This window comes from Pelodiscus sinensis, chromosome 5, assembly GCF_052426305.1.
Source record: "Pelodiscus sinensis isolate ZL-2025 chromosome 5, ASM5242630v1, whole genome shotgun sequence".
NCBI lineage: Eukaryota > Metazoa > Chordata > Testudines > Trionychidae > Pelodiscus > Pelodiscus sinensis.
In genome coordinates, this window is record NC_143056.1 from 31,481,938 (window position 1) to 31,507,541 (window position 25,604).

General features: G+C 40.4%; 1 protein-coding gene across 5 annotated transcripts in view; it reads left to right on the plus strand.

Moving 5' to 3' along the window:
- Positions 1–25,604, plus strand: part of CCDC88C (coiled-coil and HOOK domain protein 88C) — a 141,332-nt gene that overhangs the window by 82,891 nt on the left and 32,837 nt on the right. For all 5 annotated transcript variants that reach the window (XM_075926709.2, XM_075926710.2, XM_075926711.2 and 2 more), the window contains 8 exons: positions 4,115–4,261; positions 6,488–6,632; positions 10,307–10,488; positions 15,559–15,696; positions 17,244–18,314; positions 21,772–21,896; positions 23,558–23,699; positions 24,404–24,592. In XM_075926709.2, coding sequence (XP_075782824.2) covers positions 4,115–4,261; positions 6,488–6,632; positions 10,307–10,488; positions 15,559–15,696; positions 17,244–18,314; positions 21,772–21,896; positions 23,558–23,699; positions 24,404–24,592 — 2,139 coding nt within the window. The remainder of the gene's footprint in view (positions 1–4,114; positions 4,262–6,487; positions 6,633–10,306; positions 10,489–15,558; positions 15,697–17,243; positions 18,315–21,771; positions 21,897–23,557; positions 23,700–24,403; positions 24,593–25,604) is intronic.

Below are 25,604 nucleotides of genomic sequence, written 5' to 3' on the forward strand. Positions count from 1 at the left end.
TCTCCAGTTTCAGTTCAATAGTAAACAGAGTGGGCCCCAATCCAGTAAATATTTATGCCAATATTTAATTTTGATTGGTCTACTCATAGGCATAAATGGTTGCAGGATTAGGTCCCAAGTTGTTAAGACTGCAAACCAAATTCTGTGGCGTATTTCAGTGAGATGTTTATAAAGGCAAGATAAAAAATTGTTGGATATTTTAAGTTAGTTTTAAGGTAAATTTCATCAAATTGATTTTGGAATGTCGTATATATAAATCTAATATATATGTGAGAGTTTTGTCTGTCTGTTTGTTCAAGAACGCCTCCTGCAAGAGCTAACCACCAAATTTGGTATACAGCTTCATCTTATCATAACTAAAAGCAAGCAAAGGGTTTGATTGTGCTAGGAAAACGGGATGTGCCTGTGCTTGTTAGTTGAAAATGGGATTGCTTTCCAGAAAACCATACAGAAAAGAGACAATGCACCAAGGCAAGTGAAAGGGGCTGGCTAGAGGCCTGCCCAAAACACTGCCCAAGCCCCGAACCTCCCACCCTTCAGGTGCCCTTTAGATAAGGTGGAGGGAGCTGAAGTCTCTCCCCCCAAATTGTATGTGAACATTACTGGCTGTTCCCCTTCTTCAGAGAGCTAGGGGGAAATGCACAGTTTGCTACATTCATCACTCTGGCTGGGGAGTGCACAGGGGTCAGATGAACCTGAATCTGCCCCAGCTGGGGTCATGCACCTCTCCCTTTGCTAAGCCCTCTGGAACTGCAGCAGCCATGGAGAGATGCTTCTTACCTGGCCCCAAGATGCTGCGTTGGGAGAGAACTGGAGTAGTCCTCTCTCTCCAGGGTAGCCTGCATACCGAACCCCTCATCCCCAGCCCTACCCCCAGAACAATGATTTAAATGAAGCATGCATATTTTAAACAAATTTAATTGAGGTAAGGTCTGAGCAATGCTGAGTAAATCTTAAAAAAAGAAAAAGAAAACTCTTCTGTTCTTTTGATTAAAAAAAACACATAGCTATAAAACCATTGTAAGGGTTTTGAAAAGAGAAAGAAAACAAACCTTCATTCCCATAGAAAACACTCCTAGCCATTCTTCTTATCTAATACAAGAATGATTTATAGCCAAACCAATTCTCAGGTCTCTTGGGTTACCCGAGGGTTATCTGTGGTGACATTAGTTATAATATACCCCTGGTATATTAACAAAGGAAGCTGAAACAGCAGCGGAAAAAATGCGAAGAGCTGCACCAGAATTGTCGAGCCCACAAAAGCTCATGATACCATCTACATGTTTTGTTAGTCTATAAAGACTAACAGACTGTTTGTTGTTTTTTCAGTTTATTTAAATTAAGTTTGCACTATGAAGATGACCTCAGAAAATGGGTGCAAGTAAATATTGTTGGCCCAACAGTTTTCGTCATAATAAACGTTCTCATCTGTCAGGTGTTGCTCCCCCTCAATCCTCAAGCACATGTAGGGTGCTACCTCCCATCTCTCAAATATTGTGGGTCCCAACCATGTGTGATTTGCAATCAGAGACTGGTTTTGTGTATACTTTTCTTGGCACACAGTTAGACTCTTCATGAGATATTGAAATAATCATTTCCTGCTTGGTAAGCAGTTTCAGAGGTAATTCTGAGGCCATGTTTATGAGGTCAAACACCATCTTATTTCACAGGGCTGCAGTCCAGACTGAGTAGGATAGTCTGTTATATACTCTGATTGACCCATTGTTTCAATGAGAGTATTTTTGGTTCTTCTCTTACACCAAGCAGGCTGCCTTTTTTTAAGTCCACTCACTCTCATCTCTTTTGATATCAGACAGTTTAGCATATTCATCGTCTCTGGTCAAACTTGGCCCAAAATTTAGGTCTTAAAAAAATCAGAGTTTCACATTTTCTATTTATTCACTTACTCAGAGACATCTCTATTGCAGTCACCATCATTGTGTCTCCTGTGAAGCACAGAGTGCACTCATCCCCACTGTGCACATGGGGACCCGAGGTACAGACTAGGGGATCACAGGAAGTCTGTACCACAGCTGGGAAACAGGACCCAGAATTCCTAATTCCCAGGCCAGCCTTAACCACAAGACCATCCTTCCTCTTTTATAAAACCAGGAGTGAACGGAATTGTTTTTCCATGGATTTTTTTATTAGTAGTACAATTGTTCTAAACCCACATTAATCTAAAGTTTTGCAACAGCTTTGCATTAATCAGTTTCAGTGTTTTGGGGCTTTAAAAGCCACTTCACACAATAGGTGGGTAGAAGAGCTGCTTCTAAGCAGTAGCAATAATAACCAGGGATTTTTCTTTTCTGTGGGGCAGAAATTAATTTTTTTTTCCTGTCAAAGCTATTTTCAAGAAATAGCAGTACATCTTCACAACACTCTTTATTTCTGAGTAGCTAATTGCTAGTGTTTTGCACAGTGCAGAAAAGTCTACGAATGCCAAGAAATACCAGAAGATTAATTGTCAACTGCTGACTCCTCCCATTGGCTTTATGAGAAATCTGGGATAAAGTGAAATCCTTTGTAAGCTTTCTGTTTAATTTGTGGTTAAGGGTTATGTATCTACTGGGTTTGTATTCATGTTATGGCAGGTGAGGGGGAGCCCATTCTTTCATAACAGACTGTGTAAACTATGTTCTGAAATGGGCAGATCTCACTGAGACCTGGGAGTGAGTCTTACTGAGCTGCTATCAGACTTACAGGCCACTGAGTGTACCCTTCTAAAAATGGGAAAGCATCTCTTGTCCAGTGAGCTAACAGGCCTTACTCATTAGTGATAACCTTTCAGTAGTCCATGTGTTTTGAAGGTTTGTTGTCTGGGTGAGTCAGCTTATTCACTAATAATAGTTGAGGCTTTGTAATTTGAAGGTTATTGTTCAGCAATAACCTGTCAAACCAGGGATGTATGCATATTCCATTTTTCCTGTATGTTGGAGGGAAAATAACCTTGTTTTAATAAAAATATTAGTTTAATTGCTGTGGTGTTTGTCCCCACTCTCCCCCCCTCCCGCAGTTCCCCTGTGTAGCAATGTTCCCTCTAATCTTTTCCATACATGTGCCAATTTTTTCCAGCCATATGTAGAATATTTTTATGTGCATTGAGGCATGTGCAAATGTGCACCACCAATAGAAACAAAAATCCTAGTAGTGGGCTCTCTGCTAATCAGTTGGACGGCATGTGAATCTCTCCTGAGCAGACGCACAAGCACACAGCTTAGAGGGAGCACTGCTTACTGAGTGTTGATTTAGTGGGTCTACTGAGATGTGTAGCACCCTGCTCTTCCCCATCTTTCAAATGTTGTCACTTTGTGAGTGAGACAATTGCAAGACTTGCATTTCCGATATCAAAAGCACTTAAAGGTAAAAATAAGCAGTCCTATTTTTTTTCTTTTTTGGCCTTGAATCAGACAATTTAAAGCTGTTATGGCCTGGATAGGAACGTTAGCCAGATTTTATCCTGTGAACATGCATTATTTCTGGAGGTAATGTACAGGTACATAAATCGATGCTGCTGCAGTTTTTACTTTGTTATGGTTCAGACAAAAGGAGAGCAGCATATAATTTACCAGTCTTGTTCCTAGAGTTGTACTAGGACTGCTGTAGCTGCAGATCCAAGTTGGTTTATGCTCTACAAAAAGAGCCCAAAATGCCGCTGACCTAAAACTGTTCATACAATTAATGATTGTGCCAGCTTTTTAAGGTCATTGCAAACCACTGCTTCGTTACGTGAAATAAAGCCATGTACATGAGAGAGAGGGAAAGAGAACTCTTTCTGGCTAGTTGCTGAAAGAACCTTTTCATGTAAATGTGCCTGTAACCTCTAAAGGTCTAGGTCTATTTATATTTTGCACTCTTGTCTCCCAAGTGCTTCACCAACATTGATATTGGAACATTTTGAAGTGTAAATCTTTGCTTTTGTGGGATCTGCATATGTAAAACTGAAATTTTAGAGGTAATGCTATTCATAGTTAAATATCCAGTATTTGAATGGCCTTGTTATAGATGTGCTATATTTTTTCAAACTGTATATTGAAAGTTGTCTGTTTGAAACCTAATATTATGAAACTAGGAGATTAACTTTTTATATGCTGTTTTTCTTTTTGTGTTATAGGAATTGAGAGAAGACAATATCATACTAATTGAAACAAAGGCCATGCTAGAAGAACAGTTAACGGTAGCAAGAGCTCGCGGTGATAAGTTGCACGAACTAGAGAAGGAAAACTTGCAATTGAAATCCAAACTTCATGATGTAGAACTGGTACACACTATTTAACTGTTATTTTTAACAAATTTTGGTTTTAAACTAGGTTACATACTCTTTTACATAATCTATTGGAGTAAATCCTATTTACAATATTTTACCATGTTTTAAGCCATATGAACTTTGTGTCAGTGCCATTCATTGTCTATGCTTAAAACAGCATGACACTCTGATTACAATTAAATGTATCAATACGTCAGTGGTCTGCTTGGGAGAAGCAAACAGTTTAAATGATTTCAGGTTAGATGAGCATATATCACCAATAAAATATTGAAGCCATACTCATTGGTGTTAGTGATTTTAGAATGTATTAGTTTTAAAAAAATCTCTTACACATAGGATGTAAAAACCTGCTGCAATAAACAACTGCTAGAACAATAAGAGCGTAAGAATGGCCATACTGGGTCAGACCAAAGGTCCATCCAGCCCAGTATCCTGTCTGCCGACAGTGGCCAATGCCAGGTGCCCCAGAGGGAGTGAATCGAACAGGTAATGATCAAGCCATCTCTCTCCTACCATCCATCTCCACCCTCTGACAAACAGAGGCTAGGGACACCATTCCTTACCCATACTGGCTAACACCCATTTATGGACTTAACCTCCATGAATTTATCTAGTTTTCTTTTAAACCCTGTTATAGTCCTAGCCTTCACAACCTCCTCAGGCAAGGAGTTCCACAGATTGACTATGCATTGTGTGCCCATTAGTTTCATTTGGTGGCCCCTATTTCTTATTTTACAGGAACAAGTAAATAACTTTTCCTTATTTACTAGAAAATATAACTAGCTCTTGCTGGATATAAAATATATATTTATTGCAGCAGTTCTGTAAGGCATTGACCACTGCAAAAAATAAAATGTTCTCAGTATTGAACATTACATAAATCAGAGAAAAAGAGCTTATTCATTGCACACAAATGAAAGACTTAAAATCTAGATGTTTATCACTCACAACTAAAAAGCCTAGTAAATAACATTGGACAGGTATTACTGCATTAAACATAAAAAAAATGTTACTTTGTATGCAGTATTTTAATTACTAGTATTCCTGTTATGGGTTCATTGCTCTGAATTCTTGTGAAGTATGGTCTTTTACTCACCTGAAAAAGATTTTGTTGGCATAAAGGAATTGGTCAGACCCACGGTGTTATGCTAAATTCAGAGTATACATTGTATTGTAAATTAATCAAACAAACGATACTCAGGATTTTCAAAAGTGGCTCACAATTTTGGGTGCTCATCCTGAGATACCTTGAAGAAGCATGATGTGACATGTGGAGCAACCAAAATATGTTGTCCCAAATGAGATGGTTGTTCTCAATTTCAATACAAACATCATGCATGTAAATGTCATTCTGATGCAGGTGTCTTATAAGGTGAAAGGGATGGGGCTGGAGGGTGTAAGAGAGAAAAGGAGAACAAGCCGGTACCTATTTGTTATTCCAGTTAAAGAACTGGGAACACTCTCTAAAGTCTTGCCCATTCAATACCCACTCACTTTAGAGGAAAGCTTTCTCCATATATGAGCCTATTTTTCATCTGTTCATTAGAATAATTCTAATTTTGTCAATCAGCAGTAAACAACTGACTTCTAGTGGGAAATGTTGAACAATCTCTCACGAAGCACCTGATAGGGTTAGGTTTTTTAAGTACCTTATATGATTTCATTTTCCATTTATTTACAGTTTCTTTGTTAAAAAGCTTTGAAGGTGGCAATGATGTGATATAAAGATTTCACTTTTTGGCATTTCAAATAATGAGGAAAAATATCTCTGATTCTGTGATGCTTGTCTTCAGCTTTAGGAAGAGCAGAAAGCGTATTGTAAAGCCCAGATAGTGTCAAAAAGTGGTGTCAAGTTAGTTGTGAAATTATGCAGTCTTGATGCTATTAGACATATCTTAAAGCATCCACTTAGTATTATAAGTAATTAGAGATGGACCTGAACCAAAACCCTGGATCTTTGTAACTGTGAACTTGGAGAAGTTTCATTTGGGATCTAGGCCATCTATGTGGTAGCTTTAATCTTGGATCTGTGAGGAATCTCTCTTAATATTGGATGTGTATATTAATATAGACACACATGTTGTATACAGGGAGGGTCTGTTAAACTCTCAGTGCATGTATCACTCCTAGTAATAACTGAGCAAACATGAAGAGGTTGATCAGGCACTCTAGTTAATAAGCTTAGCATGAGGTTCCATGTGTATGGTCTTCTTTTCATAGGACCGGGACACAGACAAGAAGCGAATTGAAGAGTTGCTGGAAGAGAATATGGTACTGGAAATAGCACAAAAACAGAGCATGAATGAGTCTGCACACCTGGGCTGGGAACTAGAACAGCTGTCAAAGAGCACAGACCTCGCAGACAGTAAGTAGCCATCATGAGGTGATTCTTAATTATTGTGCTTGCACAAGGTTTCCTTCTAGAAGAGGAGGGGAACAAGTTATTACACTAGTCAGGAGCAAAACCTCAACTCCAGCCTCAGTAATTCATAGGGGGAAATAAATTTCCTTATTTAAACAGTTGACTTTTTCTTATGTAAGCTGAACAAAAAGCTTCTAACAATGCCACAACTTCCAGCTTATTTCCTTACATTATTTAACTATTAACAATGACTTCTTTATATTTAAACCTCCCTTGAGATAATGCCTCAAAATAAACAAACAACCCCTCGTACATTACATGGTAATGATCCCAGCATAGGGTATTTTTAAGTAAATAGTAAGTGGCTGCGAGAAGTCAATGACCCTTCTCTACTCCCAGCTGTCTTTAAGTCCCAGAAAAAAAGCCTATGCTGTGAGAGAACTATTTTTAATAGATGGTGAAAAATGAATGAGAGGGAGGGGAAATAACTGGCTGGATATTTTATAAGTGGGTGATTCATTTTCAATAATTACATGCAAGACATAACAAAAATCAGTGTCCTGTATCATAAACTTGATAATTGGTTGCTAGTTATACAATTAATTCAGTTTATATTACTAGGATATAAAATTATATTTTAAAGAACCCTGGGAAATATAGCAATGTTATGGGCAAGAGTTTTCTGTATCCAGTCTTTACTGAACATTTACCTAATCCCTCAAAGACTCATGTGCATGCTTTGCTTTATACTCTGAATAGGTTCATTGATGTTAGTAAGGCAAATCACTTTATTTAAACCTAAGTAGGAGCATACATTTTGGTAAAATTAGGGTCATAAGTATATGTAAAAATGGCACCACCACTTTACTCCTCAGATTGACTTGCAGTGTGTGTTCTGTGCTATGTCTACTAACAGTAATGATTAATTAGTTTTTATCACTTTTTAATCTGCTTGCCTGTAGAGTTAATGCAGTAAAGTTCAAACAGGGTGAAATGTATTCTGGTTCTTCTAATGCATCAAAAATATGGTTTCATCAACATTGGAACATTTTAGGAAAACAGTGCAATTTTTCATGAAAGATTGGAAAATTTAGAATTGTCTACCTCATTTCAAATTGCAGTTTTGTTTAATTTATGGTTTTTTCTCCTTTTCTCTTTGTTTTTTTTCCTATTGAATGCATTAGAATGGATGATGTCTAGGTTCTCTTCCATTTTTTGTTTATATTTTATTTGTCCTTTCTGTAACTTTTCAAAACTTCCTCAACTTTAGAAAAGTTATAAAGGGAGAATAATAATTAATGCTAAACTTTATAACTCTATCAATCCGTCACTCTTCAAAAGTCATAGCTTTTCAAAAATTTCTCTAGAGTTGCAAAAGAAAAGTGGAGAGGAGTCAATGACATCATTTATTTTACTGTACCCGGTGGCAAAAAAAGGGGGGGAGTTTGAAAGTCTGACTAAAAATCAATTTTTATTATAAACAAAAAGTGATTTCGTTTTTTGACCCGTGAAATGAAAACAACTTAAAATTTTCAAAAGTTTTTCCAAAACAGTTTCCTATTTTTCAGCCATCTCCACTTATGAAGTTTCAGTTAGTTTACCACTGAGGACAACTGAGTTGAGCAGATGTAACTGAGAGCACAGTCTGTTCTTCAGAACTTTTATTTTGTTTAGTGGTGATGAATGACCAGGAAAGAACTCAGCTTGACTCTTAGTCCATGTCTACACTGCACGGCTATTTTGGGGTACCGGAGATATCCCGAAATAGGTACCCTGTGTCTATACAGGCCGCCCGTTATTTCAAAATATTTTTCAAAATAACGGGTGTGCTATTTTGCCATCCCATTAAACTTTGTTGCACGAGGAATAACGGATGGCTCAAAATAGTGTTATTTCAAAATTTTGGTGTTGTGTAGCTGCGCCAAATTTCAAGATAAGCTATTTCAAGTTTAGGGTGCTGTATAGATTCACCCTTAGATTTCAAGTTGAGTTTGGAAGGGTAGCACATAGAAAAATGTTTTTTTAACTTATAAACTGAGCACAGTTGATACAGAAATCATTGGGTACAACAGAGCCACGGGCAAAGTGAGGGGAGGGGGGGCTTTGTGCCCTGGAAGGGGCGGAGCATCAGGCAAAGAGGTGGGGCCAAGAGTCGTCAGTGTCTGGAGCGCAGTGCTTTCCTTCCTCCCCTCCAACCTCCCACACCTTTCAGCACTCAGAGCCACATGGAGCACCTATGATTTCAGCCACAGTAGCAGTGGCAGCAGCCAGTAGCTTTGGGTCCCTTTGAAACACCACGTCCCAGTGTAACTGCCCCCTTCCCTCCCCACACTCCCATCAGCAGGCCTGATTGTGTAGCAATAAGCTTGAAAACCAACGAAGTCACTGGTAAAATTTTTATTTCAGAATAGAATTGGTATAAGCATTAAACACTGATGCAACCAAAACTCACTATTTTATTGCTCATAGAGAGCATGAATGTTAACATAAGAACATAAACCATTCACTCTCCTAGGAGTTTATCAGTTGGAAGTGCTGTTTCAGGGGTGGTAGCAGCACTGAATTTTTTCTTTCCCCCTATAGGGTTGAGTGTTTTTACCTAAAACTTGAACCAAGAGTTAATGTCACTTTCATATTTAACATATGATTTGTATGCAGACAATAGATTTGTTACATTTGAAACAGGAAGTGGATTTTTAGTTACTCCAGTCCTGTTACTAAAATCAAACATTGTGAAAAGGTAAATTTGCAATAGAGACATTGATATTGGGAAAAGTCAGATTAAATGTGATAAAACTTGTGAACTCTTACCACCTGGAGTGAATCCTGGCTCTTTAGAAGTCAGTGGCAAAGCTTACATCCATAGAGACTTCTTTGTGATTGATTCTTAGGGTACGTCTAGACTACATGCCTCTGTCGCCAGAGGCATGTAGATTAGGCTACCAGACATAGGAAAATGAAGCGGCGATTTAAATAATCGCTGCTTCATTTAAATGTACATGGCTGCTGCGCTGAGCCGACAAACAGCTGATTAGCTGTTTGTCGGCTCAGCGCAGCAGCCATGTACATTTAAATGAAGCAGCGATTATTTAAATCGCCGCTTCATTTTCCTATGTCTGGTAGCCTAATCTACATGCCTCTGGCGACAGAGGCATGTAGTCTAGACGTACCCTTAGTGAATGTGTATCCAGCCTTAAAATATACACCCTGCTTTAGTGGGTGCCTGCAGAACCAGCTGGGTAAACCAGAGCATTGGTACTCATCCACATGAGCAATTTCTGTGGTTAATTGATGTAAAAGTTTTAACTGACAGCTGTAACTTCATGGTATAAAAGATTGAAAATGGCTTTTTTCCTAGTTTCAGATGTTAATTTTTTTATAACTTCTATCTCAGCAAAATTCTATCCCAACCAATTTTTTTTAGTTTAACCATTCAACTTAATAGCTAACTTGACTCTTAGATATAAGACTATGAAAATAAAGCTACTTTTGAGATCTCATGTCTTTAGACACTTTCCTGTTCATGAAGGGATGTAACTATTATTTATGGAAGTATTCAATGTAGGTGTTTTTACCTATGGACTACTCTGCCACCAAAGATCAGCTGAAGTGCTAAGGGTTTGTCCCTAATTATCTGTGTCTTAAACTCTGCCATTCTTATTCTCATATTTCTACAGCTAGAAAGTCCTTTGTGTTTGAGCTAAACGAGTGTGCATCGAGTCGCATTCTGAAGCTAGAAAAGGACAATCAGAGTCTTCAAAACACCATCCAAGAGCTCAGAGATCTCTCTCTGACCACAGAAGAGACCAGCCTAAAGTTTGTAGAACTGGAAAAGGAGAATCAGCAACTTAGCAAGAAGGTAACTCTCACTAGATTCATGCTGGCTTAGCTATTTGGGAGCTGATTCTGCTGTTTCTAATGTGCTAGAACCAGGCCTCTTTGGGTACGTCTACACAGCAGCATTATTTTGGAATAACTGATATCAAGTTGTTATCAAAATAATGTCAAGTTGGAGGACTTCTTACTCCAACTCCTGTAACCCTCATTTTATGTGGACTAAGGGAAGTACTTTCTGTTGTGTAGACAGCGCCAAAAGCCAAAATAAGGTATTTCAACTTAAGCTACACAATTGATGTAGCTGAAGTTGCATAGCTTAATTTGCATTTAGCCCTGCTGTGTAGATGTATCCTCACACTCTGTAACTTGCTGCTGGCCTGAGTGATGCTTGGGTGAGAATGCCAACGCTGGAGAGCTCATGCATGTTGTGCGTGAAGCTCTCATCTCGTTTTTTGCTTGCCTAGATAATTATAGTCTTTCTCGACCTTGCATGTGCACTCTATGGTGTTGTTCTGTCTCAGTGCTCTTGTTCCACTGCCTGTTCCTATGACAAGTATTTCCTCAGCTTCTCCTGTTACAAAGGAGAAAACAATGGGATACACTCTTCCTTTGTGTTAGTCCATTCACAACAGTGAAGTTGCACAAGAGGTGAGTTCAGCCCAATACAAGCAGTCCCTGGGTACGTCAATCCGACTTACGTCGGATCCCTACTTACGAACGGGGTGAGGCAACCCCGCACTAGCTGTGCCCCTCCCCCCCAGCAGACCGCCGAGATGCGGGGTGCCTCCCCCACTGTTGCCACTTCCGGCATGGGGGGCGCGTCCCCCCAGCAGACCAGGGAGACGCGGAGCTAGCGCTTCCCCCCCAGCAGACCAGGGAGACGCAGAGCGGCTTTTCTCGCCGCGGAGGACGCAGGTGGCGGGACCGCCGAGACGCGCCGCCTGAAAGGCTGTTCAGCTGGCGCTGCCCCGAGCGCTGCAGGGGAAGCGCCCCCCACACCGTGGGAGGCGGCGACAGTGGGGGAGGCACCCCGCCCCGCCAGCTTTGGATCCATTGGCCCCGTGGACGCCCCTGGGCAGCTCCAACACCCCCTGCTGTCGGCTGGAAGGAGGGTCTTGAGAATAAAGGACTGAGGGAAGTGAGGTGTGGGAGAATAAAACTGAACTCTGGAGAAATGTTTGGCTAGAGTTTCCCCTACAGTATGTACCAGTTCCGACTTAAGAACAAACCTACAGTCCCTATCTTGTATGTAACCCGGGGACTGCCTGTATATTTTTAAAGAAACATCCTCTGCTATTCGTGATTCTTTTTTTACCTCTCCGCCTTTTCTGGCTATCACAAGGTTCTGCTGTGTCTACCCGTCTCAAAGCCATGGGCTCTGTTCATTCCTGGTAATGAATGTGCTGCTACTCACATTTTTTGCTACACTCCCTTGTCAACTGTTAATACTTCTAGCTCATGTGCCAGCGCAGCGCTGCCACAGCCACCTGCTATGCTGTTGTCTGGCTTCAGCAGGCATTCTGCCAGTTAACAGAACCCATTGCCAGTAGGGAAATGGTGGCAGGTGTTTTTTTGCATTTGGAGAAGTCCTGTGTAAGGGACTTAGTTCTCCTCACCCCTCCACACACACGGAACACGTTATGGGGCCCTCCCCCCATTTCTCTCTTCTGCTGTAACCAGTGTATTTTGTGTTGCTGATACAAGCTTATAAAACACTTCAGCCCCGAAACATGTTGGGCTCTGTTCTTTGCTCATCTTACTGTTTAAAGGTGTGCCGGACTGTTAGGAAGCCCTAAATGGGAGAGCCCGTTTGCTGTGTTGGAGAAAATAGTCTAAATGTAGACTGGCAGGTTATGATTAGCACAGTATCTGCCTCTATGCCAGTAAGAGAGGATTGGTACCCCCTCATTCCAGGGAACACTTTGAGGGGTGCTTTTACCAATGTGAGAGAACAAAGTCCACTTCACAGAGTCCTAGTCTGGACAAAACACATAGTCTGCAAAAATGTATCTCCCCTACTCCCGCTCCACTTCCTCATGGGCCCATTTGTGACAGTCATTCTAGCTAAATTCTCTAATTAAAATATTCAGAACTTGAACTCTAAGGGCGAAAGTTTCCCAACAGATATCTCTGGTGCCCAGCAACTTGAGTCATTTGAACAGTTGCAATCAACTTTGTCTTACTACACACAAGTGTATTTGGGTGCCCCAAGCTGTGGCGTTATTATAGAATCCTAGGGCTGGAAGAGTCCTCAGGAGGTCATCAAGTCCAGCCCCCCCTGCCCAAAGCAGGACCAATCCCAAGTAAATCAACCTAGCCAGGGCTTTGTCAAGCCGAGATGTAAAAACCTCTAACGATGGAGATTCCACCACCTCCCTAGGTAACGGATTCCAGTGCTTCACCACCCTCCTAGTGAAATAGTTTTTCCTAATATCCAACCTAGACCTCTCCCACTGTGACTTGAGACCATTGCTCCTCGTTATGCAATCGGTCACTACTGTGAACAGCCTTTCTCCAGCCTCTTTTGAACCTCCCTTCAAGAAGTTGAAAGCTGCTATCAAATCCCCCCTCACTCTTCTCTTCTGCAGACTAAACAAACCCAAATCCCTCAGTCTCTCCTCATAGGTCATATGCTCCAGCCCCCTAATCATTTTGGTTGCTCTCCCGGGATCCTCTCCAGTGCATCCACATCCTTTCTATAGTGGGGGGCCCAGAACTGGACACAATACTCCAGATGTGGCCTCACCAGATCCAAATAAAGGGGAATATTCACTTCTCTGGATCTGCTGGCAATGCTCCTTCTAATGCACCCTAATATGCCATTAGCCTTCTTGGCTACAAGGGTACACTGTTGACTCATTCACTGTAATCCCAAGGTCCTTTTTCACAGAACTTTTACTTAGCCATTCAGTCCCCAGCCTGTACAATGCTTGGGATTCTTCCATCCCAAGTGCAGGACTCTACACTTGTCCTTGTTGAACCTCATCAGATTTCTTTTGGCCCAATCCTCTAATCTGTCGAGGTCACTCTGTAACCTATCCCTGCCCTCCAGCGTATCTACCTCTTCCCCCTAGCTTAGTGTCATCTGCAAACTTGCTGAGGGTGCAATCCATCTCCTCATCCAGGTCATTAATAAAGATGTTGAACAAAACCAAGAACAGATCTTTGGGGCACTCCGCTAGAAACTGACCGCCATCCTGACATCGAGCTGTTGATCACTACCCGTTGGGCCCAACAGTCTAGCCAGCTCTCTATCCATCTTACAGTCCATTTATCCAATCCATATTCCCTTAACTTGCTGGCAAGAATATTGTGGAAGTCTGTATCAAAAGCTTTGCTAAAGTCAAGGTATATCACATCCACTGACTTTCCCATATCCACAGAGCCAGTTACCTCATTGTAGAAGCTAATCAGATTGGTTAGGCACAATTTGCCCTTTGTGAATCCATGTTGACTATTCCTGATCGCTTTCCCATTTTCCTTATATTGGTACCGACCCTTGTGGGCTCAGCAGTAATCCGATTTTTCTCCTGCTTTAGCAGCGGAAGAATGTTACCAAGCCTAGGTTTGATCCCCGTGCCTAAATAAGTTGTATTACCCTATAATAGAGAATGCCAATGCAAGGGTGGGGTGGATTTTTTGGCCATGAGGCAGACGATCAAAAATGCCAATGGGTTTAAAGTGTTGTGACCAAGAACAGCTGAGATTCATGAAACAGAACTAAAATTCATTGCTAATGACACATCAGTTTGGAACAGGGACCTAGGTTGTAATGGGAGCTAACCTAGTCTGCAGGTGTTGATCGAATATCACTGTCAGATCATATTGCTAGTGGGTCTGTTAACTATTCAAGGGGATTAGAGAAGAAGTTTCTGCACAGTCATTTGCCTGCTCAGCTAGAGTGTCACTGGTACAGGATCTGTAGACACTAAGAAATAGACTTGTTGGTTTGTTTGTTTTTTAAACAAAATGTATCTTCCCACACATGCTGTGTAGAACCCTATAATGCTGAGATTCCTGATGTTGGCAAAACTGCAATTCCGAGAATGGACAGTGGATATTTGTAGAGTCTAGGCCTGCTGACGTGGGTATGTGAGAAGGGCACAGGGCAGCAGTAGCTGGAGCTCCAGCCCTTTTAGAATTGCTGCGGGAGCGCCGTGTGGCACACTCCAGTGCCTCGTGTCACACTCTTTAGCTGGATCTGAGGGCCGGCGGGGGGCACCACACTGTCTGGATGGCACGGGGGCTGTCTGTCCCAGCTTCAGCCCTTCCACTCAAGGACCTGCCCCTTTCAAAAGCAGGGAGATGGCCCTCCTTTCCCCGCATTGCCCAGGGGCCTGGCAATCCTGTCAGCTCCCTGGTAAAATGGGATGGTTTTTCTTAATGCAGCAGCAACACAGATATTAACAACTTCTACACAAATGGCCTGGGTGTCAGTATAGTGAATGTAGAAAAGGGGTGATGATAGAAGAGATTTTAATGGAGGAAGAAGTAATGTAAAGAATAACAATAAACCAAATCAAAGTTCCCTCAGATTTGTTGGATAGTTAATGCAAATAGGGAGGTAAGGAGACTATTATATTGAACATAAGAATTAAGGGCAGTAAGGGCTAAATATTGGCATAAGTGGAGATACCAAAGAACTAGCAGCCACATTTTTAGAGGTGTGTTCTCATTTTGTAAAAACAATGCGGAGTCCTATGGCCCCTTTAAAGACTAACAGATTTATTTGGGCATAAGCCTCCATTTTGGGTGTCCAACTTGAGTTACCAGACATAAAATCTGGTCCCATTGAAATCAATGAGAGTTTTACCATTAACTTAAATAGGGCCAGGATTTCACTCCAGCCCCTGGCTAACTTTTGGATTTCTGAAAATTCTGATCTAAATTTGTGTAGTTGGTCAGACAGATGTTGGCAATGTTTAGAAGGGAAGGATTAGTCTTCTCAGTCTTGTTGGTTTGAAATAGCCCTTCAGAAATGGATATCATTTTGGTAATTTGTTTAATCTCTGCTTTTCAAAATGCCCTAAAATAAAAATAGTCATGGTTCAGTTTGTTGTCTGATGCATTTTGTGGTGCTTTCTCCATGCAGATCGAGAAGTTGCAAAATCAGATTGAAAAAGAGAAACAAAGCAACCAAGACTTGGAGACTTTCAGCGAGGAGCTGATGAAAGAGAAAGAACAGTTACAGGGTGTTATGGAGACTGTAAAAGCCGACAAAGACAGACAGGTACAGACCACAAATATGATCCAGAAACTTATGCTCAGCTGTGGCCCTTTTACTATGGCCATTTAGAAGGTCTTAATAGCTGAAGGGGCTTGGTAAGAGACAGCAGCATATTGCATGCAGAACACTTGTTCAAATATAAGTAAAGATGGCTTTGAGCAAAAATAACTACATATGAAGGTATCTGCTGCTCATCCTATTGCTCTTTGAGAGCCTTCAAGTTGTTTATAAGATTGGTTCTTTCCTGCCCTTCAAAAAGGCTTGACTAGACAGATTAGGATGTACAGCTAAAATCCCATATTGCTGCAAAGAGTGGATAGATACCTGCTGTGTGTCATGGTAGTTTCCTTGATCTAAGTAAAAAAAAAAATTGCTGAGAATATTTTAAATGCCCTCCAGCCTCTACTGCAGTGATGCAACTCGAGTAAATACCACTATTTTATAAGATTACAAGGTATCATTCATACTTAGTGATTTAGTAAAGGGAATAGACATGTAGGTCATTGATGGGTGGTCTGCTTGCTTTTAAAATTTATTAAATTGATTTGTGTGACGAGGAGTGGGGTTAAATAATAAAAATAAGCCCTGCATTTGTAGAGTGCCTTTCATCCTGAAGGCTTTTCAAGTGCTTTACAGATTTATTCTCAGGGAAAACTCCCCTCTGAAATACAGCTGAGATGCCACTGTGTGTAAGAACACACCGGAGCGCCTCATGATATGACCAGAATTAGATGTTTTATATTTAGGACAGGAAGTGAAGAAAACTGTATGTAGGGTAGGCAGAAAGGACCTGATGTCCTTCCCTCAGGCTTAATCCATTTGCCTTCTGCCTGAGTAAGAATTAGGTAAAAATTTGCCTAAGAGTTTGAATATTTGGTCCAACATAATTCTCAATTTGTTCAAGAAATCATGATGTCTTGTCTTCCAAAGAATATTTCTTTAATGAACTCTTTAGCAAGTACTAGTGTACAGCATGTTAATTTTACATCTGATCAGAAATAGGGCACATGGGCGTTGCATTATCACAGTGATGAGTGGGGAATAAGAACCTAGAAAGAGGAAACAGTGCACCTGAGCACTGTGTTAGGGCACTGGTTCAATCTGACCCAGAGACAGGAGTGGCTTATAAGAAATAATCATGTCCAAGCTGTTCCATGGAGACCTCCCAACCCATGCACTGACCTGGACCTGCATAGTTCAAGATTGTGAAAGGAATAAAGCATAATGTTTAACTCATTAGTACCTTCAGATACCTTGTGTGTAGTATTAAAAGGGCTGGATAAAGCCAAATTTTCTTCAAGAAGCCGATTTCTTAGTTTGGATTGGTGGGAAGGGTTTCAGTCAGGGATGCCAATGACTAAACTGTTGAAGAATTTGTTGCATTAAATAGGCATTATTTTGTCAATACAGAGTTCTGACTGTTTCAAGGGTAAATTACCAGACTCTGTATCACTCTAAAAAACATTCTATCAATACCTCAGGCACCATCTACTCTATTATAGACAACTCTCTTCAGCCTGCCTGGTAACCTTGTTTTATTTTTAATGTAGATAAAGGATCTCAAACAAGAGAACGACCACCTCAACCAAGTGGTTTTGTCCTTGAGACAGAGGGCTCAAGTTAGTAGTGAGGCCCGAGTAAAAGACATTGAAAAGGAGAACAAGATGCTTCATGAAACAGTTACAGAGACTAGTAGCAGGCTCAGCAAGCTGGAGTTTGAGAAAAAACAATTGCACAAAGATTTTGAACAGGTTAAAGAAAAGGTAGAAAGAGTGGAGGAAATGGAAAAAGAGCTCCACCGGCTAGAGAGGGAGAACGAACAGCTTACAAAGAAGGCAGCAGCCATGAAAATTGTGACAGAGAAAGTTGAGGCTCTAGAGCAGGAAAATGGGGATCTGGAGGTGGAGAACAGGAAGTTGAGGAAGTCCCTGGACACGTTTCAGAATGTTTCCATCCGGCTAGAGGACCTGCAGAGGGACAATAAGCAACTGGATGAAGAGAACTTGGAGCTCAGGAGGATGGTAGAGACTATGAGATTTACCAACACAAAAATGGTTCAGATAGAGGCAGAAAACAAAGAGCTGGGGAGGGAGAAAGAAGAGCTAAGGAAAAATGTGGAGATGTTAAAAACACTGGGCAAGAAGTCGGAAAGGCTGGAGCTGAGCTATCAGAGTGTGAACTCTGAGAATCAGAGGCTTCAGCAGATTCTAGAAAGCAGCAGCAAAAAAAACCAAGAGCTAGAGAAAGAGCTACAGGAAATGGAAAGTGAAAATCAGGTCCTCCAGAGAAAACTTGAAGAGCTGAAGATTTCCAGCAAACAGCAGGAGAGGTTAGAAAAGGAGAACAAAGTACTGGAGCAGGAGGTGTCCCAACTGGAGAAAGATAAAAAAATGCTGGAAAAGGAAACAAAACGGCTTTGGCAGCAGGTGGAGTTGAAAGATTCTATTTTGGATGATAATACAGTAAAGCTGGCAGCTTTGGAGAAGGAAAACAGAACACTTGAAAAAGAAATTGCTCGATTCAGAGACTCATCTAATAAGATGAAAGAATTTGAAAAAGACAATAAAGATCTTATAAAGCAAGTTACCATTGATAAAAGAACACTAGCTACATTGAGAGAGGTAATTAAAATAACATTTCCTTCATCGCATGTATCTTATTTACTTAATTTGTTCTAGGTAATGTACACAGTGGTCCATTTCATGTCAGTTTGATCCAGACTGTAAATTGGGAGACATGAGTCTTGAAATTTTACATCACAGGCTGTGCTGCTGTCCAAGATAAAATACTAGAACTGCAGTGTTTTAGTTGGTGTCCATAACTCTATGCTAAATTCAGGCTAAGTTTTGCATTCACTACAATGGAGTCCTAAAATTTTTCTGCAGTGGCACATGGCAACACTTCCTGTGCATAGTGTATTGTACAGTGGTGGATCCTTAAAAAAAAAAACCTGATGCACAAGGTTAATAAGGACCTGTTCCTATAATGGTATCCATATGGTGGGAGCATACAGCCCAGACAGAGTCCTGTTAAAACTAGTGGGGTTTGTGTGGACAAATTCAGATGTGGTTTGAGGACTGTGGTGCAAGGAAGTATTTCTAGTATTCCTCGAATTTTCTATAGAAAGTATAAGGACACTCAAGACAACATTTTAGATATTGAGGTAATTTAGTTAAATGGTCAAATGTTTCAGGCAGTGGTTCCCAATGCCAAGCTACGGACCCTGGCTGCCAGGCCATGACAGCTCTGGGGGTTGGGGTACACCACTCTTGCCACGGCTGTTGGTAGAGGCATGTTCTGCCCTGCCTTTCCGCCAACCAGCAGCAGACAGGCTCAGGGTCTCCTCCCAGCTGCGAAAGATACGACCCTCCCATTGTGTAGGGAAGCACTCTTCCATGGCCAGAAGGAGACCTCATTCTGCGCAGCACTCTCGCCACACAGAGGCGCTATTCTGCAGCCAGAGGAGACCCTGCCTCTATCCGGTACTGGTTAGCGGAGAGGTGGGGCCGGACACACCTCTCTCAACAGTTGGGGGAAAGTTATTGACCAAAAGAAAAGGTTGCCTGTCCCTTTAAGGGCAGCTATTTTGAACTCTGTTGTCCTCCACAGCACACCTCCAACTGCCTTGCGGCACACTGGTGTGCCACGAAACACAGTTTAAGAAACGCTGACCTAAGTGCTGTTATAATCTATACTTCCGATTAGTTTTCCATGGTCTAAACAAATGATTTCATATGAACACATTTGGCTACATTTCTTGGAGGCACTGGAGAGAGAACATTTGAATATTTAGTTCTTTCAGTCTAGCTCCTGTTCAGCATCCATTTTCTTAGTTTCAGAAAATGTTTCTTGGGAAAAATATTTTTATCAGTTCTCTGCCCCTCTCCCTCCTCCCCATGATGGTTTAAGAACAAATCTAGATGAGGAAGTAGTCTTGGGGCTTGTCTGCACTTACAGCACTGTAGCACTTAGTGCAGACACTACATGAGCCAACAGGATTGCTTGTCCCATAGGTATAGGTACTCCACTTCCCTGAGAGGCAGTAGCTATGTTGACAGGAGACACTCTCACTTTGACATAGCATAAGCATCCATTGATATTATAGATCACGCCTTAGTGTAAAGCCCTGAAATAATTTAAATTATTTTGTCTAATATTTTACTGTATCTGAAATCCTTAAATCAGCTGTCCCCCCCCTCTGGTTTTTTAAATTTAATTCTAGAAATACATAAATATAATTTAAAAGAAAACTTGTGGCAGTCATATTGTCAATAGGAAGAACATACATAAACAGTTAGAGGAAACTGCACCTTAAATGTCAAAATATGCTTTTCACCCATAATCCATATCCTTTTGGAATATAATTGTCTCAGAGGTCATGCAGAACCATTTAAGAGGCATTGGGTCTTGTGTGCAAGCTTAAATTGGATGTGTGGTTTTTATAATACTGTTTTTCCAATCGTTTATTTGAATCACTGAAGTATAAGTACTGGGTGAAATCCTGGCTCCATGGAAGTCAATGACAAAATTCCCATTAATTTAAGTGAGATGTTTTCACTCATTGTAGTATTCTCTCCCTCTTTCTCTCTCTCTCTGTTTATATAATATGCCAAAGCTTTCAAAAGCATCCTGGGTGCTCAGGAAAATCAGGAGTCTTTAAAGGTTACCTCCAGTTGGACATCCAAAATCATTTCATAGAAACATAGAACCATAGAGCTGGAAGAGACCTCAGAAGGTCATCAAGTCCAGACCCCTGCCCTAGGCAGGACCAATCCCAACTAAATCAACCCAGCCAAGGCTTTGTCAAGCTGACACTTAAAAATCTCTAGGGATGGAGACTCCACAACTTCCCTAGGTAACCCATTCTAGTGCTTCACCACTCTCCTAGTGAAATAGTTTTTCCTAATATCCAACCTGGACCTCTCCCACCACAACTTGAGACCATTGTTCCTTGTTCTGCCATCTGTCACAACTGAGAACAGCCTTTCTACATCCTCTTTGGAGCCTCCCTTCAGGAAGTTGAAGGCTGCTATCAAATTCCCCTTCACTCTTTTTGCTTCTGCAGACTAAACAGATGTTGCTTTTGGAAATGGAATCTAACAGTGAAATCAAGAAGTTTACTTTACATGTCAGTGTTTTCTTTTACATACTTAGGACTTAGGTATACAGGGAAACTTATTGGCATAATTATATTGGTGTAATTATACTGCTATATTTATAGTAGTATATCTCCCTGGGTGGACACTTCTTTATTCTGGTGTAATTAAAAATTATTTGAAAGCAGCATAACCAAAACCAGAAAAAGGTACTTGAATACCAGAGTAGAGTGTGCACACTGAGAGTTATACTGCTATACTCTAGCTAGTAAATTTCCATATCTAGCCAACACTTAGGTATAGAAAAAGCCTTCAATACTGTAAATGCACAGAGTAGTACATTGAAAATCTTATTTAATTATCACAGGAAATTAGTAAATTGATGTCCCATCACTTGTTTTGAATTTAATCATTTGTGCTTCCATTAGCATCATGTATTTGTGTTTCGTTAGTTAGCTTTTTACTATTCTGAAGACTTTTTTTAATTACTTTTACTTGTAATTATAAAAAAATTGTTTTCTTCTTGCGGTTAGACTCAGAAGACTGTGAGCTCCCTCTGCTGGTCCAATATAAATTCACTAACAAAATGGTCTCAGTTCTACAATATGCTAGCAACATGATGCTAATGGAAGCACAAACAATTAAATTCAAATTAACAAAGGCCCAAATCTGAAGGTAAAATCTCCGTAATTTATTCTACAAATAGAGACTGAAAGTAGACTGCTGTTTCAAACAAAACATCTGACTCTCCTCTCACAATGATAGACAGTGGAATTGCTCTTACTATACATGGGTCTGAGAAAAGAAGCAGGCTACAAAAACAGTGGGTGAGATCCTGACCCTGCTGAAATCAATGGGAAAACTCTCTTTGACTTTAATGGAGTCAGGTTTTCATCCAAAGCCCTTATCATTCTCCACGGTTTTTAAAATCACTGGTCCTTTGTCTTCTATATGATGATTAATGATGTTAGTGTTGTTACAGGATTTGGTCCTTGAAAAATTAAAGAGACAACAGTTGTCTAGTGAGATGGACAAACTGAGCCAAGAGCTGGAGAAGATTGGACTGAACAAAGAGCTGCTGCTACAGGATGATAATGGCAATGACAAGTGAGGAAACTGAGCTCCTTACAGTGTAACTCCATAACTCTTTAAACTCTGCTCACCCCAGCCTTTTGTTTCTTCATTTTGACATTTTGTATGTGCATGTCTTCACCCGCACATCAGTTCTGTGAGACTGAATATATTTATGAAGTAAGGCAGCCAGATGCAGGTTGGAAAAGGGCTGTTCCTGAAAGCATGGGGGCTGTCCTTATTCTTTTCCGTTCCCATCAGGGTCATAGACTAGATCCAAGCAACACTAAAGCAATTGTTACTAGTAGGGGGTTTTAACTGATGTGGGGAAAGGGGAATAGAGGTATGGCAAAAATCTCACACATGGGAGCCTATTGTGACTACACTCTTCATAAAGGAAAATGCTGCAGTATTTTATACTGAGCACTCCAGCGGGAGTATTGTAAGCTATGGTGATTTAGACGATTACAACAGTATTTTTGAAGGGTTAAAAGTAACGGAACCACCACCAGCCCCTCCCACCTCCATCCACCCCATTGAAATCACAGTTTCATGCTGTAGCCAAGAGAGACAATATGAAACCATTTGTGTTTTCTATTGTTAGAAAACAAAGCCTAAGACACTGTAACAAGCCTTAATGGAAATTATGTAGGCAGATAACAGCAGTGTTCAGTAGCTACTTAAAAGGGAAATGAATTCCATTCCAGTGTGCTGTACTGATGACATTAACTTAACCATTACATTGCTTCGTACTACAGTGTATCTGGCTTATAGCTGTTTTGTGTACCCCTCTAAATTTAGCAGGCAGCATGTAGGATTTTGACCTTTTACACAGTGGATTATACCATGAGTAACTCCAATGAAGGAGCTTATACCAGTGTAGAAAATAGTGTGGGTTCAGAATCAAAGCTTCCATTTACATTCACTTATCTTCATGAAACTTGCTTCTGGAAACACTTATGGTGATTTGTGTCCTAAGTTCTGCCTTCACTTGAGGAGGGAGGCAATTTTTAGATTTAAAAAGGGTAACAATTTTTGCCACCTGCTAACTATATTTATAGTTGAACTCTGCTGGGAAGGTAAAATATACTTACTTGACCATTATTCGTTACGTGGAGCATTCTGTGCCTCTAACATTTAATTGGTGATCCAGCCAGATGTGAAAATAAATCTAATGTGTAAAGGTGTGGCACAGGACATCTCTGATGGGCAAGTCCTATAGAATTTAACAACAAAAAAATCTTTTTTTTTTAAGGCTTTTTGAAATGTCCTATATAATTTAATAGAGAACAATATTTTTAATGCAGAATTATGTAGGATTGGGTTTCCCTGCAATCTATAGAAACTCTTAGCAGGGATATAGTTCTCTTTTAAATTTTACAGTATGGGTAGAAAAAAATAGGTTATTCTATATTGAATTCCATAGTTTTTCTTTGTTCTATAGAATTGAATTGGTTTTATCCCTATTAAAATCTGTTGGTATTTCCCATAGGCAGTTTTTTTCCTCTCTAGTCATCTTTCAATTTACATTTTGTCCAAATGCAAAAATATAGAGTAAGGATGGAAACCAGGTGTATATCAAAAGGCAAATATATGTAATTATAAGATTTTTAATGTGGGAGAGAAATGTACACTAGCCAGATGGTTACATGTCTTCCAGTGAAAAATGTTGGAATGCTGTTTTCATTGTCTTTCAGAAAATACAAGCTTCTGGAAAGCAAAAGTGAATCCGCACTAAAGACAACACTAGCTATTAAAGAAGAAAAGATTGTATCATTACAGGCTCAAGTAGAAGAGTCTCTTAACTTGAATCAGCAGTTGCAGAATGAGCTAAATACAGTAAGAGGAAACTCCATTTTAAGGTTTAACAATTGTATAGGTTGGCACAACACAATTTTACTCAAGAGAAACAGGTACCCCCCCAAAAAAACCAAACCCCTGTTTAACTTAAATGCCTTCTTCAGTCATATTCTATATATCAGTACTAACAATGCTCAGATTGATTTTTTGGAGTCCAGGATGAGATTTTCAAGAGTGCTCAGCTTTGCCTTAGTCTTATTTCCTTTTGAAGTCATGGAGTTTTACTACCAGCTGTTGTCTCTTGTCTTATGCTTAGATTGTAAGCTTTTTGGGGCTGGCATCATCTTTTTGTTCAGCACTAGGACTCTTAGATACAACAGTAGTGCAAATAAAAAATAATCTTCAACGAGAACAGAGTTAAGCCAATTTTGAATGCTTCTGAAAATCCCTATACTAGGGTATAACCTTTTTATTATTATTACTTAATTGGAGAGAGCACCTGACTGGGAATGAGAGGTGTGCATTCCTTTCTTGAGTTATAATTTCTCCTCTGTATCTCAATTTCCCTATCTGTAAAATGGGGATAATTATATTCTTCTCCCCACATCTTTTATAAAGTACCTTGAAATCACAAGAAAAAATTCTGCATAAGACCTAATTATTATTATTGAGTTTTATTTTATTTGAGTTTTCCACAGTTACCTTTAAGTGAGTTTTACAGATGTATCTTGTCCATTTCATAGATAAAGAAGGATTTTGAAGTTCTTAAACAAAACCAAGAAGATGGGCCACGTGTGCAGAACTTGTTAAAATCTCCTGCAGAAAAATGTGTTTCTAGCCACCAGAATAAAGAGAAGTGGGAAGTGGGACATCAAGAAACAACAATGGAACTGCTGAAAGTGAAAGACAGGGCTATAGAGCTGGAAAGGAATGTAAGTCTTTTCCTTCGATTTGCAGGCCTTCGATTTGCAGGCATAAGGCATTTGGGGAGGTTTGTGTAATTTTTGAAAGTAGGAAGCGACCCTGAGTTCTGTGTATCCAGAGAGAAACAGTGGTCAAAGCACTAGCCTGGGACTCAAGAGTCAGGGATTCTATTCCTTGTTCCACCAGAGTCTTCCTGGGGGACCTTTGCTAAGTTCCCCATCTGTTAAATGAGGCTCACAGGGTCATTATGAGGATAAATACATTGAAGATTGTCGGGAGCTCAGATATTATGGGCAACCTAAGCTAGTGAGAGGGCCACATGAGTGGCCCTCCTTTATCTTAGTGGGCCACAAGACTGTCATAACCAAGATAGTCTCCCAGGCTAGGATAGTTTTGCAAAGTGCACTTGCATACCTAGACTTTGCGTCGTGTGCCTATTGAACCGTAGCAGCACTTTGATTGCATGCTGAAGGAACACGTGGCTCTCACAGTCAATGTTGCGTGCTGTCAGCACACACCTCACTTCACATGCCCTTTGCTTTACGTGTGTGTTCACTGTAGTGATACTGGTAGGGGGAAAAAAGCCTATGTGAATGGAAACCAGCGGAATCTGGCCACCCTGCACGTGGGCAGCAGTAAACAAAATGTCTCATGAGCCACACACAGAACCCCAATGGGCTGCATGCAGGCCACAGATTACCCACCAATGTACAATGGTAATGGACCATACAATTTGTGTAATGGACCACAATTTGGAATAATTTTGTCATTGAAAGGGAAATTCACTCCGTGTGCAGAGAATCAGCAGGAGGCCTATGTGCTACTTAAGCGCTCACCTTGAGGTCTTATATAGGATTTTAGTGGCACATAAGTCTTGTGCTGGCCTCTGTCCAGAAGTGAATCTTGCACAATAACATCTATTCCAACTTTGATTTAATGCTGTGAAGTGTTAGCTGTTAAAACTTCATTATGTAAGGGGTATCAGTAGTTTGTTTTCACACTTGATAAGGCTCTAAATAA